General features: G+C 42.9%; 1 protein-coding gene across 6 annotated transcripts; it reads right to left on the bottom strand.

Annotated features, from left to right (window-relative positions):
• Positions 1 to 2,333: 2,333 nt before the first annotated feature.
• On the bottom strand, positions 2,334 to 17,218 carry mier2 (mesoderm induction early response 1, family member 2). Of its 6 annotated transcripts, none has more exons than XM_061825994.1 (13): positions 17,127 to 17,217; positions 14,219 to 14,376; positions 14,004 to 14,117; positions 13,803 to 13,917; positions 12,271 to 12,350; positions 12,117 to 12,186; positions 11,896 to 12,047; positions 10,039 to 10,120; positions 9,794 to 9,885; positions 8,199 to 8,329; positions 7,949 to 8,094; positions 7,570 to 7,669; positions 2,337 to 3,645 (listed from the first exon to the last, which is right to left on the bottom strand). In XM_061825994.1, the coding sequence occupies exons 2-12, from the start codon at positions 14,237 to 14,239 to the stop codon at positions 7,614 to 7,616; spliced, it is 1,059 nt and encodes a 352-aa protein (XP_061681978.1). In that variant the 5' UTR covers positions 14,240 to 14,376; positions 17,127 to 17,217; the 3' UTR covers positions 2,337 to 3,645; positions 7,570 to 7,613. The 6 variants fall into 6 exon arrangements, with proteins under 6 accessions (XP_061681976.1, XP_061681973.1, XP_061681974.1 ...); XM_061825993.1 differs by having other exon boundaries at positions 2,339 to 3,645; positions 9,794 to 9,888; XM_061825992.1 differs by having other exon boundaries at positions 2,334 to 3,645; positions 7,570 to 7,666; positions 9,794 to 9,888; positions 11,896 to 12,186; positions 17,127 to 17,218.
• Positions 17,219 to 18,903: the final 1,685 nt, after the last annotated feature.

The raw sequence follows: 18,903 nt of genomic DNA, 5'->3' as shown, positions 1-18,903 counted from the left end.
TTTGGGCGCCTCCCACCGTGTCCTCCATTCTTGATCCTGACTTTCCCCTCCCATTTTCCTTTCCTGTCTTCCCGGAGTAGTAGGGAGGGAGGGGGTCGCTAAAATGAAAATAATCACGATTAAAATAAAAAGACATATTGACATATAGGTGAAACGGTGGAGCAACGTGTTGGCCTCGCAGTTCTGAGGGCCGGGGTTCGAATCCCGGTCCCGCAGTGTGGAGTTTTCATGTTCTCCCCGTGCCTACGTGGGTCATCTCCAGGGACTCTGGTTTTCTCCCACATCCCCCAAAACATGCAGCCATCCACCCATTTTCTTAACCGCTTATCCCCACAAGGGTCGCGGGGAGTGCTGGCGCCTATCCCAGCTGTCAACAAGCAGGAGGGGGGGTACACCCTGAACTGGTCGCCAGCCAATCACAGGGCACATTGAGACAAACAGCCACACTCACAATCACACCTAGGGGCAATTTAGAGTGTCCGATTAACGTTGCGTGTTTTTGGGATGTGGGTGGAAACTGGAGTGCGGGGAGAAAAGCCACACAGGCACGGGGAAAACATGCAAAGTCCAGGATCGAACCCGGGACCTCAGGACTGTGAGGCCAACGCTTTCCAGCTGAACCCACCATGCCGCCCCTCCAAAAACATTCATTGATAAATTGCCCGTTGGTGTGACTATGAGTGCGACTGTTGTCTGTCTCTATGTGCCCTGCGATTGGCTGGCAACCAGTTCAGGTTGTACCCTGCTTCCTGCCCGATGACAGCTGGGATTGGCTCCAGCACTCTTGTGACCCTTGTGAGGATAAGCGGCTCAGAAAATGGATGGATGGATATTCAAATATTCATTTTCCGAGTTATGGTATAGAGATAGTAATAACAATTCTATTACTATTGTGTAAGCCATGTAAACTGGAAAAACAAAAATCTTTAATAACCGTTTTAGACAAAAGATTGAAATAAGAACAGAAACCATTTTTGTTTGTTTATGCAACTATTGAACTGCAATTGGCAATTTATGACTTCTTCAGAATTCTTAAACACTTGTAAATTTCAAGTCACGCCAAAACAAGATGGCGCTCTATTGCAAGAACTACGGAGGTTCGAATGCCTGCTTTTGCACCACCGTATATACTCTTAAACTTCTAGAGACAGAGAATTGTAATATTTTTTGGCTCAAATGATATTGAGACTATTAGAAATTACACACACACACACTTACATCCTGTACACACATACTGCAACTATTGAAAGATTATTACTGAATATTTGGGCAAGAGGAAATTGAAATTTTACACGTATGCACCCAAAAATAAAAACAAAAGAAAAACTTTAGAATATAATATAATTTCTGTATATTTTTTCCACATCTAAATTATAAACATATTTTTACCAATTGTACACTGGCCAACCACCAACATTCTGACTACTTACACAATACTGTTCCAATTTTAGGCCATTTTAGCGTAATGGTTCCCATATAAAAAGTGCTGGTGTATTAATCACCAGCTGTTTAATTTAAAAAGTCTTGCTGCTATTTAGAATATCATCTTGTTGCCACTCTCCTTGGGGCTCATTTTAAACAGCATACCATTTATTATTTTTGTTGTTTTTTTTTTGCCGAGGTCAGCAACCCAGAGATTAAACAAACTCATTTTAGGTGCGCTTCTGTCAAAACAAAAATTACATGAAACAGATCAATTATGTTGGTTAAATGAAACATTCCTTGCATTGAAACAGTTTCAGAACAGAGTACAAATCCGTTTTTTTTTTAAATGTATTTTTTCTGCCCCCTTTTGGGATATTCCAGTAACAACAAGCTTCCCGTTTGGCAAAGCAGATCTGAACTGAGTTAACAGTGCTGAAACTAATCAGATCACAGTAGCTTTGACTAATTACACGTGAACAGTCTTTCTCGGCGCTTGCCAGCCTCTCATAATAAGGCTTCTCTGAAAAAAAATAATATTTTTTTTTTTTCAACGCTTGCCTGCCTCGTACAAATCCACTGGCAAAGTTACTCCAATTAAACCACTTGATTTACATGTGGTTGCACAAAATTTTCCTCCACACTTCTCAGCTGCCTCAAATGCACACCGATTTACCGCACTCATAAAGTTGCCCTGGCTACAAAATTTGATTGACACGTTAACGGTCTCCTGCGGCGCCTGCTAAAAACGTGGAGGTAAACTTGGCAAACTGACGAATGCACTGCAAAGTCGTCTTACCAGCTTTTTTTGCTATCTAAATCAATGTAATATTCGATTTAGTTGAATCATTTATTATTATTATAATATTTATTATTATTACAAAATAGAATAATTAACAAAAACAGGGCAGTACAATACATACACTGCCAAAAACAAAACATGAAACAAAGAATATTCCTGTTCATAACAGGCCTCGTCCGTCACCTCCTTTTTGTGTAAACGCAAAACATCAACCTGGAACTCCAACACGTGCACATAGGAATGAAAAACAAATAAATAGAGATAGAAAGAAGACGACAAGCGTGGTTTTGCTCCTTCACATCCAGAACGGGACTGCAATAAAACGCAAAGTGACGGTCGGTTAAAACAACAATCACTAAAATCAGTGTCCCGATAGTTCTGTTAGATGAAATCATAAAATGACCAGAAATGGAAATGTAAAAAGTCAAGATTTGTGGTAATCATAATGAACACCCTTAATCAATCATCTAGGATGCCACACTTTCATGTGCAGGGAAACGATGAGTCCATCTTGACCACATTTACAACTGAAACCGGAGCTAATATATGACATTCTTCATCATTTCATCACAAATCCAGTTGACTTCATCCCCGGGCGGACACGATTCCATCCCGATGAGCTAGTCACATCTATATACCGCGGGGAATATTTTCGGCTTGTTCTTAAACCAGACTATTACAGCGTAAAATGATCTACAGTTATTTTTTTTTTTTTTTTTTTACAAATACAGTATCACCTTGATTGAAACCAGTTTGTTCAGCTCTTGATGGCATTCGGCTCGTCGGCAGCGATAAAACGACAAAGGAAAGCACAAGGAAACGGAACAGAGAGGACAGTGAGTGGATGACGGCGGAGAGAAGACCTTTGTGTTCAAATAAAGACATTTTGTGTAAAAAGGCCTTCCAGCAGCAACGACAAGAGTTGAGCGTGCGTCACTTGTACTGCTCCGAAGGAGAGGTAAGGGTATTTTAGGAAGTGTACTTTTTTTTTTTGGGGGGGGGGGGGGGTTGGAATTTGTTCGGCTTGCTTTAATCAGTCTCAGAACACATCGCGATTCAATTGGGATTTTCCAAAGTGCTTTCACTGGAAGGGAAGGCAGTGCAGCAGGGGGATGAATGCAGACAAGCCGGACTGGAGGTCATAAGGTGGGGGAGGGGCGGCACGCAGCAGGTGAAGTCCCACTCGAAGGCCACGGGGGCGTCAACCACGTCACCTGCTGCGTCACAGTCCTCGGGGATAAAAGGACCGTCGCGCGTCTGGAACTGAAAGAAGCCCGGTGGGCGCCCACGGTCTTGGAGGTGGATCGGACCTGCGCCGCAGCCCGAGAGGCGACCCCCGTGGGGAGAAAAGGGGCGGCCAAACAGGTTCTGAGGACAGCCGTCGCCACGCGTGTCTGACAGCCCCGTCAGCAGTTCTTCATCTACACGCGTCACGGGAACAGAGAGAACAAAATGTCATCAGACGACTACTCATTGTCATGACACAGCATGTACAGGCAACTTTGATTTTAGCCATGTTGCTAGCACTGTTCCGTTGTTGAAGGATTTAGGTCAGGGGTGGGTAAGGTACGACCCGAGGCCTACACAGCTTAATCGTCAAGGCTCAAGGTAATATTTGTTGGATCAATTATAATTTTTTTCATTCCATCCATTTTCTTCGACGCTTATCTAGGGGCAATTTAGAGTGTCCAATTAATCTTGCATGTTTTGGGGATGTGGGAGGAAACCGAGGTGCCCGGAAGAAACCCGCACAGGCACGAGGAGAACATGCAAACTCCAAACAGGCGGGTCTGGGATTGAACCCGGGACCTCAGAACTGTGAGGCCAATGCTTTCCACTGTGATCCACTGTGCTGCCTCTTTCACTTCCATTCCACTTTTTTTTTTTTTTTTTTTTTTTTACAAGGAGCATTTACATGTTTAAAACGTCCTTATCCAATATTTTTTTCTAATTACAGGAATTTCAAACAATCGAACTGAAACATGAGAATGATTTTAACACTACACCAACATTTCATTTTGAGTTCTTGACTTAAGCGTCCCGCAACGTACGCATGCTTTGTGCAGCAAGACAAAATTTGCATTGTGAGCAAGCTTCAGATACGCCAGTGCTCAAGTGGAGCGACCGAAAATTCTGCCGTTTACTGAACGCGACAAACCGTGAAATGCAAATCCAAAATGACAGCACTCGCAAGCAGCGTGCAGACGCGCTCACACTGAACTAACTGTATATGCTGAATGGGCAACTAGAGTCAGACTTCCTGATGCCAGTCACTTGACGCATGAATACTACTCTGTGTTTGTATGTGTGTGTCTGTCTGCCTGTTGGCACAGTTAAACTTCATAAACCCAGTTTATTATCATTTTTTACATTCTTTTATTTTATTTTTTAGATTTATAGTTGACAATGAAATGCGATTTGTCTGTTCAAAATGTACCAACAAATTGTGTTTTGGGACATTGTAATAGATTAATGGCATTTTAGGTCATTTCAATGGGTAAAATTCACACAAGTACACAGAGTAACTTGAGAGCTTGGCCATTGAACGCATTAAATCTCAAGTCAGTGCTCAGTGTTTTTTGTTTTTTAAACCGCATCAGTCTATATCAATAATCACATGTTGCCCTTCAGCACAAAGTTTTCCCCGCCTGTTGTAAACGGTGCCAAATGGATAGTACTGTAGCTACAGTGAAGAAAATCAGTATTTGAACACTCTGCTATATTGCAAGTTCTCTCACTTTGAAATCGTGGAGGGATCTGAATTTTTCATCGTAGGTGCATGTCCACTGGGAGAGATAATCTAAAAAGAAAAATCTAGAAATCACAATGTATGATTTTTTAAAAAAAATGAATTATTTGTGTGATACAGCTGCAAATAAGTATTTGAACATCTGTTTATACCAACTAGAATTCTGACCCTCAAAGAGCTGTCAAAAGTCCACCTCCACTCCATGTGACCTGTGTGAGGTCATTAGCTGCATAAAGACACCTGTCCACCCCATACAGCTAATGACCTCACACAGGTCACACGGAGTGGAGGTGGACTTTTGACAGCTCTTTGAGGGTCAGAATTCTAGCTGGTATAAACAGATGTTCAAATACTTATTTGCAGCTGTATCACACAAATAATTCATTTAAAAAAAAAAAAGCATACATTGTGATTTCTAGATTTTCCTTTTTAGATTATCTCTCTCACAGTGGACATGCACCTATGATGAAAATTTCAGACCCCTCCATGATTTCTAAGTGGGAGAACTTGCAATATAGCAGGGTGTTCAAATACTTATTTTCTTCACTGTCGAAGTGATGAAGTACCTGCCTCGTGTTCCTCACTGCCCTGTCTGTAAACTATTGATGCAAAATTGAAGTCAACGTCGCAAATTGGCCGGCTTCTAACATAGTACGAGAGGCGGAACACCAACAGCGGTGTAAGCAGTAAGGTGTGACTGGAGGATAAAGGGCAACGATCGAAACTCACTGCTCACACCCCTCTGCGCTGGAAGCAATTGTCCGGACGCTGATCCCAGTTATCTACGAGTAGTTATAATTGCGGGACGCCGCAAAGGCTGTGTGAACCCGCGGTGTCACCCGCTTATGCGAGTTCTGTCTGAAAGGCACAGGCTTAGGCGAAAACAGAAGAAAGGGGCTCCACAGACACACAGTCGTCCATTGATTCGTCAACAGAGAATGGGCATGTGAAAAGAAGACTGAAATGAGAGATAATGTCAACATGCTGCGCCGTGCCACATTGTACAGCTTGTCTTTGTCCCATTCAATGGTTACGTTGTGTCCTGACGCTACAGTGTAACACTATTTGACATAAATGCAGATCAGATTTGAGCATCCCAAGAGACACAGGCCGTCCTCCTCCTACCAGGGAGTTTCTTTTCAAGAGCGGTGACGTAATCTGATTTTGGACAGTACTGCGCAAAAGTCGGTATCACCAAACCGCCAGTAAATTTGCTGTGTGAGCAAAGTGGAATGACTTCACATGACAAGAAAGACACTAAATAGAACACACACTCTTGATAAACGTGAAACAGTGAAAATACAGCATCATTTTGGTTTTAGTTGGTCCAAATGGTCATGAGCTAGCTAGTCAGTCGACTTCCCCCATGAATGAAAGATTCTGAACAGACGGGAGGCGCCAATATGACTCGCTGATATGTGAGTTGGAGGAGTTGGTTGACGTCATTGTGACTCAAATGGTAAAAAAAATATATACATAATATATTCCTGTCTTTGTAACTTTGTACAGATTGACACCACTTTCTTCTTTGTCTCACAACAGGGGGAAACGTTGAAATACTTGTGCGTCCATTACAGCATTTCACCACTTTTACAGGAGTCAATGTGCTCCAATGACAATTATAAAGATTAATTTTCCATAGAAAGGTCAGGATTTCATTATATGTTTGATGAACTTGTCTTTGGGTCACATGTAACAAGTTTATAGTTGCAAAACAATTCACAAAATTCTCTTTACGGACTAATTCATCTTTGCAGCATCCCTGAAAATGGCCAAAATGGCAACTAAAATGGCAGACTACCTGCGTCTCTTGGGGGAAGGGGTCTTCAGTTTTTTTGTTGTTGTTGGTTAGCTACCCATGTATCTGAGTGAAACGGATACAAAAACCATGAAGAAATATGGAGTGAAGCAATGGCAACAATGTTAATGGTTGGAAAAGATACAGACGCATCGCAACAAATATATATATAATACATACGTAATAAATTGGAATATGGTAGAAAATCTTTTGTATTTTAGTGGTGAAAAAATAGTAAGTAAAAGTAAAAAAAGAAAAACACTCACTAAACAAATGGGAAAATACTTTTTAAAAGGCAAACTATTACTTACCGTAATTTTCCGGCCTTCAAGCCGCGACTTTTTAAACACGCTTTCAACCCTGCGGTTTATGCAGTGATGCGGTGCTAGTGTTAGCGCAGCGCTAGCGTTAGTGCACCTGGTTATAAGTCTCGGTACACCGAAAGAGTTTAGGGTTAGTTAGTTAGTAGGCTAGCGTTAGCATGGCGCTAGCGTTAAAACATTTCCGTGTGCCGTGGCTTATAACCAGCTGCGCTCTGTAGGTTGGGGATTACAGTAGTTTGTATATCAAAAAGAGTTTGTCTCTTATGTAATATTCTAATTACGTACTTGTTATGGTAACCCACACAAAAAATACATACATTAAATATTTTCCTCTCTCTGTAATAAATCTATATAAAACACTTCCTCATTAATTGAGCCACTGAAATAAATATTTCCCATGATATTCAAATGTATCAAGATGGTGTGTCTTGTTCTAAAATAGTATCAAGGACGACAAGCCACCCTCAATCTTTACCTGCAGGCTGCAGCCTGCTTTCTGGAGGCCTGACCACACCAAGGTCACGGCTTTAAGAGAAAGCGGGGGGTCCGTCTGCGCCGAGGGCGGCCCTCATCTTCTGGAGCGCCGTGTCAGAAAGGGGTGAACCATGCATGCATGCGCGCACACACAGACAGACACAAAACAAGAATGGGGGTGGGGGGTGTTGGGGGGGGGGGGAGATAAGGGTAAATCATTCAGAACAGAAGACAGCAAATGCTTGATGTAAAAAATAAATAAATAAAGAAATTATGAATTGTGATGCATAGTAATGGACGTGACATTGTAAACACGTTCCACGCTGTATAAAGTGGGCGGAGACAGAAACATTTTTTTTCAATATAAGCACCAGTTTCACCTTGTTTGTCCAGTTCCAGCCTCGACCGACGAGGGAAGGGATGTGTAAGCTTTCCGGAGACCGCGGCGCTACTGCGAGACAGTAAGCCGGCGGAATTATTGCTTCCCTCCATCTCGCCTCCATACCCGTCCTGATCTCCCTCATCCCTGTACCAATAAAACACAGGGAAGCATGGCGGGGTCAAAGGTCAAAGGAAGGTGAACTTTCTTTACACGAGGGTTAGTTGGACAAGCGATTGTTTACAACTCACATGCTCCCTGACTGCAAGGTGTACTTCTTGCGAGTGATCCTGGTGGCTTGTTGAGTGAAGTAGTCGTGCCTTTCAGACTTCTTCCACATGTAGTAGTACTCCACACACTCCCCCACAGAGCGGGTCCTTACCTGTGGAGAAGGTAGTCTGTCTATTACGCTGATTCCATTTTTAAAAAAATTGTAAGCGGAATGGTACTTGAGACCTGATTTGAACATTACGCCTTCATGTGAATGGACACAAATATGTTTACATTATCTGTCTATGTGAATGTGAGAACCTTTAAATCAGTGGTCTCAAACTGGTGGCACGCGCAAATGATATTTTGTGGATCCCACTGTCATGAAATGAATGATTTTTAGTACTTTATTAACAAATAAAAAAAAAAAAAAAAAAAAAAAAAAAAAAAAAAACGGCAGCTGGTATGGACCCATCCGTTTTTTCACCACAAAACATGATTTTGACTTATATGGCTTTTTGTAACTCCCGCCATAAAAATCCTTTTGGGGGATTTGCTTTTCGAGAAAAAGCAGGATGTGACCTACAGCGCAGTAACGCACTCAAGCGGTTTTACCTGCTGGAAGGTAGCTTGTTGTTCCTTCATGTTATCAAAAATGTCAGGTCGTTGTATTACTGAATATTCGGGAGGATGGATTTGTTCTTCATACTTTTCAAAAACACCCAGTTTGTATTGAAAAATTGATTAAACTGATGCAAAGGACGAGAGCTTCGTGGGTTCCAAATGACAGGGAGGTGTGTATAGAGCTACTGAAAAAAAAAAAAAAAAAAAAAAAAACAATAGTTGGGGGGGGGGGGCGTAATCCGTAAATCAGGGGTGCTAAATGTGTTGATGTGCGCATCGGGAGGCTTCCGTGCAGCAGCCGCTGAAGGATGGCCTCCGCAGGCCTTGTGGATGGCCGCCGGCCTTGTCAACACGGCTTGGCCGGGTTGGCCTGTCACGGCGCCGGGCTACGGTGGCTCATCTCCACCGCTGAGGTGGATCAGACAGGGATTAGGTTTGGCTGCGGCGTCGTCCTCCTCGCAGGCAGCGTTGTTTTTATCACCACCGTGAGGAGGTGGTTTGGCTGCATGCGGTTTGGCCCTGATCCGCATATCATCTAAATATGGCTCGAAACGATAGGGTAATATTGCACCGGTTGCTTCACTCGGTTGTGAGATGTTCTCTTCTTCGAAAAGAGTTTTCGTGTCAGAGGGGGTGTTTTCGTCTCCCATAGTAGGTGGCAAGGCGTGTTTTCAATGACGAATGTCCCAGTGTGATATCACGGACAGAAGATGCAGCCAATATGGCAAACACTTAGATGTTCAATGAGACTTCCGCAACTTTGCGCATGGATGATGCGCTCTCCACTCATATTTATTTTTTCGTATGGACATTGAAGTGAATAATGTTATATGTATTTTTCATTACAATATCTAATTTAGAATGTTTATAGGGATGACACTTGACCTTTAGTATGAAAGTATAATGGTAGTGTGGCCCTTGAGTTTTATACGGATGGCACTTTTACAGTGTTGTGACGCGACTATGGCCTTGCAGTTCAGTACTAAACATCTCTCGTCTTTGAAGCACTTACCTTATTAGCCTGAATGAGGTGGAAGTTTTTCCCGTAAACTTTATAGCCATGCTCAAAATTCCTACACTCCTCCTCACTCCAGCCACACAGATCTTCTAAACACAAAGGATGAGCACAGAGACGGCCCAAAACATTCAGAATCAGTCATAAAAGATAGCGGCCTATTTTTTTCCCTCACAATGTTTTCAAGTAAGCGTTACACTTGCTTTACTGCTGTAAGATGTGAATATAATAGGAACGCTTACCAGTGAACACTTTCACATTGAAACGTAATCGTCGCGTCGCCTCCTCCACATTGAAATTGCATTTCAGCAGTTCATACAGTGCCTAGTAGCACAGACGCACACACAAAAAAAGCATGATAACAGTCACTCACATTTGAAAAATATATGCGTGTGGTCAGTCATGCCCGCAGATATAAAGTTACGGGTGTGGTCCACCAGTCATGCCTGCAGATATAAAGTTGCGGGTGTGATTAGGGATGGACTCTCAAGACCTTAAAATAACTTACTGAGTTGTTATACCAGAGTATGTAATTTATTGAAACTGCACAGAGACACACATTTTTAAAGAGGTCAATAGACATTCAATGTCAAAACAAAATATTCATATAATGAAATCAATTTATTTCATCATGATGTATTGTTATAATTTCACATAATTTACGGCACTATCTATTGTCAATCCATTGGTGAAAGATAGCAGTAGATGATCGATATCTTCCTAATGCAGAGGGGAAAAGTTTTCAACTTCAAGATAACGCGGTACCACGCATTTAGATATATGGATAGATTAGTCTAACGTTAGATCTTAGATCAAGTCAAAGTAAATCACAATGTCATACTTATTTATATATACTTTTCAAGCAGCCAACCTCTTGTGATCGACCGGCGGGGAAAAGTGGGCGGGTGGGCGTCTTACTGGAACGCTCTTTTATGTGCATGCGCTCGACGTATTGGCCACACCTGAATCATGCGACATGGTGGACGATAGTCCAACGTCTTTTTTTTTTAGGGGGCACGCCGTCAAACGATCAACCAAAACTGCCTCGCGATCGACGCACTGAGCAGCCCTGGTGTAACTGAATTTCCTTTGACATGGTTCATGATGTTGATGACTTTCGACGTAAATGCGCTCGCAGTACGTGAAGCAGCTCTGAACATACGGTAATGACATCACATCGAACATGCTCAGTACGGTTAACTTGCATTTCTTGTTTCCGGGTGAATACTGATTGTTTAGGAGCAGGCTTGTTTTGTTAACGTTTATGAAATGAACACGTAAATTAATCAAGACTACACAATAAGCGATGTCTTTCAATATCTATGTATTTCTACTCATAACAAATTTTACACGCGTTATTTTTCGTGCTCGACTGTGCTGATTTGCGAGTGGACGCGCTCGTCAAATGTGAATGACTGGTGACAAAGACGTTTACTGTAATTAGATCTCTGTCTATGTATACAAAATAACAAATGCGCAGTGAATGACCTGCGGTGCCTTTGGTGAATGACCGCCGTGATTGGCTAATGGCTAACGAGGCGGTGATTGGTGTCATCACACAAATCTAAAGGTTTCACATATTCTCGTTGTAGCTCAGTCACTGTGTTTTGACGAGTGCGATCGCGCGCCATCATGCTCGCAAATCTGTCCAGTCGAGCACGAAAAATCACGCACATAAAATTTGTACGGAGTAGAAAAAATAGATATTGAAAGACGTCACTTATTTTGTTTAGTCGTGACATTAATTTCCGTGTTCATTTCTTAAACGTTAACTAAACAAGCCTGCTCCTAAACAATCAGTATTCACCCGGAAACAGGAAATGCAAGTTAACTGTAATGAACATGTTCGGAAGTTACAGTGCCCTCGCTACCCACTTGCCAAATCGTCGTATTAAGAAAATTCCTTTTTAGTAATGAGTGGCAGCGATAATGAATGGAAATGTGAATATTTACTAAGTCGATTTACAGTGTGCACCTCGAAACTTGGTACATTTCCCCTAAAACAATAAATTAGGGCTCCCTCTCATTTTAATTGCATAGCCCAAATATGAACGGACAGACAAATGCTAACATTATGTGTATACGTGAACGGGCAGAACCTGTTCATTGTCTCGGACAGTGTCGGCACATGTTTGCTTGCACATTGCCTCCTCTTGGCCCCGTGGCCTCTGTACATTCAACAAGAAGTCCTCCACTTCCTGCAACGGGAGAGCACCTGGTCTCCACAGCAACTGGTCCCCATTGTTGTACGCTGGAAACAGGGATGCCAGAGATGAAGAAATAAGGAGATGGAAGAATGGCACAAGTAAGAGGTTCCTACCTTGTTCCTGGTATGTGTATGGACTGAGTGGAGGGATTATTGCCTGGTACATGGAACCAACCATGATTTCCTGGTACAGCATGTCAGAGAAATGTGTGTCAGGCCGCTCCAACGACCGCAAAATCTGTGTGATGCAATCTTCTTGGGGACTGACCTTGTGTTCTTCGTTGGAGGCAAGGCAGATATCGTCGGAATCCTCGTCAGACGAGCAGACGGATGCGTCTTTGTTTCCAGCTGAGGGGAAATAAAACATCTGTCTGACTTAATCCATCTTAACCATTTGATATTTAAAGCCCAAGTGTCATCCCTATAAACATTTTAAAATAGATATTGTAATGAAAAATACATATAACATTATTCACTTCAATGTCTATACACAAAAATAAATATGAGTGGAGAGCGTGTCATCCGTGAGCAAAGTTGCAGAAGTGTCATTCGACATCCAAGTGGTCGCCATATTGGCTGCATCTTCTGTCCGTGATGTCACACTGGGCAATCGCCATGGAAAACACGGTGTTCCACCTACTACGGGAGACGAACACGCCCCTTCTGACACGGAAGATCTTTTCAAAGAAGAGAACATCTCATAACCGAGAGAAGTGACCGGGGCAATATTACCCTATCATTTCGAGCCGTATTTAGATGATATGCGGATCACAGCCAAACCACCTCCCCGCTGCGGTGATAAAAACAACGCCACCCGCAAGCAACAACAATGCTGCGGCCAAACCTCCTTCCCGCCTGATCCACTTCTGCGGGGGAGATGAGCCACCGCAGCCCGGCGCTGCGATGAGCCACCTCGACCGAACCCGTGTTGACAAGGCCTGCGGCCGGCTCAGCCTTGTCGACAAGGGCGGCGGCGATCCATCAGGCCTGCGGAGGCTGTCCTTCAGCGGCTGCTGCACGGAAGCCTTCCGATGTGCACATCGACACATTTAGCACCCCTGATTTACGGATTACGCCCACCCCCCTATCTGTTTTTTTTTTTTTTTTTAAGTATCTGTATACACACCTACCTGTCCTGTTGGAACCCACAAAGCTCTCGTCCTTTGCACCTGTGCAATTCATTTTTCACGACGAACCAGATCTTTTAGAAAAGTATGAAGCGCGGATCCATCCTCCCGAGTGTTCGAGCAATATCCAGCAATTCAACAAGCCGCCATTATGGCTAACACGAAGGAACAATAAGCTACCATCCAGCAGGTAAAACTAGACCGCTTGAGTGCGCTACTGCCCTGTACGTCACTTCCTGCTTCTTCTCGAAAAGAAATTCCTCGAGAGGATTTTCATGGCGGGAGTTACAAAAAGCCATAAACGTTAAAATCATGTTTTGTGGTTAAAAAAAACCGCTGGGTCCATACCGACTGACGTTTTTTATTCATAACATACTAAAAATCATGCATTTCATGACAGTGGACCTTTAATGTCAGACGTAAGCCAGGTACACACAAGTCTACAATCAGGGTGAATTTGAACATTTTCCTTCCCTTGTGATCAAAGTCAACAAAGGTTTAATTGTCAAATTTCGCTGAACGATTAACACGAGGGATTATCCCGTGGTGCTGGTCACGGCATCAGAATGACAAAGATGGTAACTTTGTCTCAATTTGAGCGAGCACAGGAAAACCCCCGCCCGGTCTGTGTACCCACGACATTGCGCAAAAGGCACTCCGCTGTGTAACTTACAAGGCAGCTGTTGCTGGATCAGATCTGATGTGCTGGAGGTGACTGAGGGGGTGAGGTCGTCAGCTGATGACTCCACTGCATCTACTGTAGCAAAGATTTCTTCAGTCATCTGATTCTGGAGAAGACAAGGACCATTGGAGGGGGTGTGGCTATTTATTTATTTTTAGCGTCGTTGGTCTGAGGAGGGGCGAGGGGTCTCACCTCGTCCAGGGTCATGTCTGGCAGAATGGTGGTAACGTGACAACTCTGCTTGGCTGGATCAGGCACTGCGTAGCCACACAGAGCCAGCAGCTCCTCCAAGGGCAGCTCGTTGGCCTACGAACCAAGTCAATAAACAGGAATAATGCGGAAAAAAAAAAATACACAATGGAACACTTTACAGAACATTTAGTTGAAGAAGAGCGACATAAGCGTACACTCGGGGATTGGGCCGCCATCTCCTGCGGAAGAGGAGAGCTTCTCCTTCAACTCCGGATAAGACTCCTGCTTCCTCTCCGGCCTAGCGTCTTCATCGCCGTGCCTCAGGATCTCAACTGGGATGGGACCTCGGCGGCCAGGTCCACAGGCCCTCGGCCTGCTTGTGGACAGAAACAGTGGTCACTGACGTACCACTCTTGGTCCAGAATCACATGTTTATTGTCACTCAGCGTGTACTCACACTGAACTGCGGCTAAAGCTATGCATATGTGAAGTGCAGTTAATTTGTATCGTCCACTTGGGGTCGCCATCCTGATGTTCATCATCTACACTGCATTTCTGTCACTTTGAGTGTGTATGGCTTGAAACACTGGGGCCTGGCGTGTTGAGTATTGTGGCATCAGGGAGAAACCGTAGAATTGGCTGTCTTTAGCTTACGTTAGTACCTGCCTGTTAACTGGCCAATTGCTGATTTTGTTGTTATTTGTTTGTATGCCTCTGAAATATGCCTTCTCGGGAAACCGGGCACAGGCACCAAAAATATTGGGGGCTGCCACACAATCCAGAAAATCAAACAAAAAAAAACTTATAAACTCTACTTTTATCACATTATGTTAACTACAAAAAATATGTAGTACATCAACCCCTGATTGCGATGGCAAAATTACTCCAGTGACCACGATGAGAAAGCTAATGGTCGGCCATGACTTCCACATAACCATTTCGAACCCTTTACATGTTTAAAGCGTGTTTCTGCCATTAAAATAAACACACAAGACTCCCCGGCTTCATCTTGTGTTTGATCATCAACGTGAACTCAGGTAGTTACAAAAAATGTTTAAAGTTAATTAGGTTGTGTAATATTGGCTCGTGCGGTTATGCAAGGCACACAAACATACATTTACACATAAAGATCTTCAATGTAGTGGAAAATAAATGTTTTGCATTTTTGTAGTGGGTAGATCTTTGTGACTTGGTCATTCTACTTATCATTGGTCATTCTAAAGTTAAAAAAAAAAAAAAGTCTCGCCCCCCTCGATCGCGAGAGGCTGAATGCTTGAGAAATAGATCTTGGGGTAAAAAACCGGCCATGCACGGTAGCTATATTACTAGCATATCTTATTAATGATGGCGTCTTGCCAAACATAGTATACTGTATGTTACTGGTTTCATGTTGGTTTTTTTTGGGAAACGTAAACTAAGAAATATAAGAGACGTGACCAACCTACTTGATGACCAAGTGAGCATTAGTAGTAGCTTTCCAAGACTAGCCATATGCAGCATTCCATGTATAGGAATCAATTGTTAAATAACATTTATCCTTAAGTATCATTTACCCTTTTCTTGCTCACTTGAGTTAAATAAGTCAAGAAACTAAAATAGTCTCATTTCACGAGAGGCTGCTTTTTGTCCTCACATATCTGCACGTGCCCGGAGCGCATACACAAATGATCGACACATTACACAGTCCCACCATCTGTCCTGACAGGCTTTTCTTGTCAAGTTGTATGAAAATAAGATTAAATTAGACGGCATTGGCATTAGATAGGGCCGGAGAGGGATGAATTTTCCAAAGATAATTTTAATAATATGCTATTGTCAGCTCATACGGACAGTTTATTGTCCACCCATCCATTTTTACACCACCTATCTTCAGTCCAAGGTCATGGGGGCCGCAGCCTGTCCCAGCTGATTTTGAGTGAAAGGCAGACGCTACCCTTGACTGGTCACCAGTCACATATAAAGATGGACAACTACTCACTCACACACTAGCACCATCACTGAGTGAGAACCGAACAAACATTGCCTGCACCTAAGTCAGGCAAATGTACCACCACGCAATGAGTAAGTTTTACACATATGACGAAGTTTTTTTTTTTTTTTTAAAAACATAAACTAAGCAGTTGAATAAATACTTTTTTTTTACACTCTTATTAACCATTACCTGCCTTATGTTGTGCTTCATCTAGATATCTAAGAAACAGTAGCTTATTGGTTCGAGTAGGAGTTGTCATCACATTTAGCATGTTTTGTAGCCTTGTAACATGTATTTTTTTTTTTTTAAAAAGCTATGCTTAATGTTGCCCTTCAAAACAAATGAACAATGTATAAACAACAGGAAAACGAGCAGATAACACCCCCTGCCTTATCTTGAGTTTCATTTTACAAGTTAAACGTGGAATTGTCGTGTAACCACTTTTAAGGACGTTTTATGTGAGACGCGAAAGTTTCAGACCACCAGAGCAACAGGGGAAAGGACACGAAGTAAGCTTTACACAGCAGCGGGCTAGTTGAAGAAGCTCCATTCGCTCGGGAGTGGATTTCGTTCAACATGGCCAGTCGTCGTGACAAAAGTTGTGCTGCTTCGGTTGCAAGTGTGTGACCAGGGGCGCTTTCCTGCCACTTGGTGCTGAACGCCTCTTCCTTCTCGGCGGATCGCGCGAGAAGGAAATAAAGTCAAAATGTCCAACTAAAAAAAAAAAAAAAAAAAAAAAAAAAAAAGAAAAGAAAACGAGAGAGACGACAAAGACTACTACGACAACTTTTTCAGCGTGTAAAAACTTCACCAAATCCGCTCGGGCCGCCGCCTTCCTTCTTTTGTTTTGCGTTCGGTTCCTCTCGACGGCTAAGAGGGAGGAGGAAGGGGAGGAAAGGCTCTTTAACGCCAAGCGAGAGGCTCGAAACGCCGGGGAGCTTCTCCATTCCTCCCCCTTCTACCTCCACTTCCCCGACGTTTAACCCCCGCGTTGCTACGTTTCCCCCTCCGCCTCCTCCACCCCTTCCGCGTTAGTTCGCCGGTCCCACCGCCGACACGCTCGCCGTGCCGTCCCGGGCGACGAGCGGCTGTATTTGGCCCCGGTTTAGCCCGTCGTCTGGGCGACTAGAGCCTCGCTTTCGCCCACTTACCTCCGCCGCCATTCCGTTCCTGCGTGAGCCGACTAGCCCGGATGTTGTAGGTCTGTTGTGTAGCACTGTGCAACGCGACGTGTGTTACTCCCTCAGGTAGTTGTGTACTTGTTGGAACACAACTTCACTTTTTCCCCGTCCATTTTCAACATATACATTTTATATCTCGGACGAGTTTTGAACGTGTTTCAAGTCATTTTAAAGCCACCATTTCCTCATTTTATTTCAAACACTTTACATCTGCTAGCTTCCCTCCAGTGTGTACTAGATATAGTGTATAGTAGAGTAGTTAATATTTTACACTTTTGACATATGTGCTGCACAGCATATTGAAAGGAATCATATTGAACACAATGTATAAGGTTTTTACCAGAATACTAGAGATATGAGCAAAATAATGCAATTCTAGGGATTTAGCATAAATGGTCAAATAACTGTACACATACCAGCACAATGATAAATCTCTGAAAATGTTATTTTTTCACGTTATACTTTTTGTCATCAGCTGTATGTGATCTTGCCCCCCCCCCCTACCAATTACTGCTTTGCAAATGATACACGATTTAATTAGTGATAGTTTTATCAACACTGTTGCATTTATAATATCCATCCAACCATCTTCTTAGCTGCTTATCCTTACAAGGGTTGCGAGAGTGCTGGAGCCAATCCCAGCTGTCAACGTGCAGCAGGCAGGGCACTGTTTGTCAGCCAATCGCAGGGCACATATTTATAAAATACATACCCCAATTCCAATGAAGTTGGGATGTTGTGTTAAATGTAAATAAAAGCAGAATAAAATGATTGGAAAATCCTCTTAAAACTATATTCAATGGAACACACTACAAAGACAAGATATTTAAAGGTCCCATACTTTGGGTATTTAGACCTTCGTAGAATGACTCAATAACATGGACTTAGTACAAAAGTGTCCAATTTATATATACTGTAGGGGTTAGGGTTAGGGTTAGGGGTTAGGTTAAAAAAAGCTTGGTTTTATTGTATGGGTGTTCAGAAAAGGCCCCATTGACAGCTGCGTTTGACCCAGTCTCGTATCCACTTTGTCCACATTTTTCTAAGACTTCTGCCCGCTGTCCTCTGATTGGTTGCTTCTGTGTAGAAGACCCACTTGAGAGAGTACATGTGTTGGTCATGTTGACCACGCTGGCTCAGGAGCGGAGAGGGAAGATGGAGATCTTCGCTAGTCACGTGTATAAATTCGAATGACCTGATTTCAGGCTTCTCGGCAGAAAAATGTTTGGAATTCAGTAATACGTTGACAATTTAAATTCCTCTCTCACATCTTTATTGAAGCCCCATAGAGCCAATGAATCACCAGAAATACTAGTAAAAGTTTGGTAAAATAGAGGATTTTAATGTTCAAAATGATAAATTAAACCCTAAAGCTGGGATAAAGGCATGTTTTCCTCTGTGTTATATTACTTTCCCTTTTAACAACACTCACAAAGTATTTGAGTAATGAGGACACAAATTGCTGAAACTTTATTGGTGGAATTCTTTACCATTTTTCCTTAATGTACAATTTGGCTCAAGATTCCGGGGTCTCAGTTCTTGTACTTTGCGCAAAAATATGTGTCACACATATTTTTATGTGAGACAGGTCTGAACTGTTAGCAGCACAGATTAGAACTTGCACTCTTTTATTACAAAGCCACACTGTTGGAACATGCAGAATGCGGCTTGGCATTGCCTTGCTGAAATGAGGAAGGATGTCCCAGAAAAAGGTGTTGCTTGGATGGCAGCATCTGTTGCTCCAAAA

Source organism: Syngnathoides biaculeatus, chromosome 7 (assembly GCF_019802595.1).
Source record: "Syngnathoides biaculeatus isolate LvHL_M chromosome 7, ASM1980259v1, whole genome shotgun sequence".
NCBI classification, from domain to species: domain Eukaryota; kingdom Metazoa; phylum Chordata; class Actinopteri; order Syngnathiformes; family Syngnathidae; genus Syngnathoides; species Syngnathoides biaculeatus.
This window is presented reverse-complemented; position numbering and strand designations above follow the sequence as displayed.

What these genes read in the sequence shown, in the direction of transcription:
- mier2 (XM_061825989.1), bottom strand. Translation starts at nt 14,239, where the DNA reads ATGGCGGCCCAATCCCCGAGT. An exon ending in TGGCGGCCCAATCCCCGAGT is followed by an intron (nt 14,118 to 14,218) that starts GTACGCTTATGT and finishes CTTGGTTCGTAG; the next exon opens with GCCAACGAGCTGCCCTTGGA. An exon ending in CTGTCCGAGACAATGAACAG is followed by an intron (nt 10,121 to 11,895) that starts GTTCTGCCCGTT and finishes CTGTGCTACTAG; the next exon opens with GCACTGTATGAACTGCTGAA.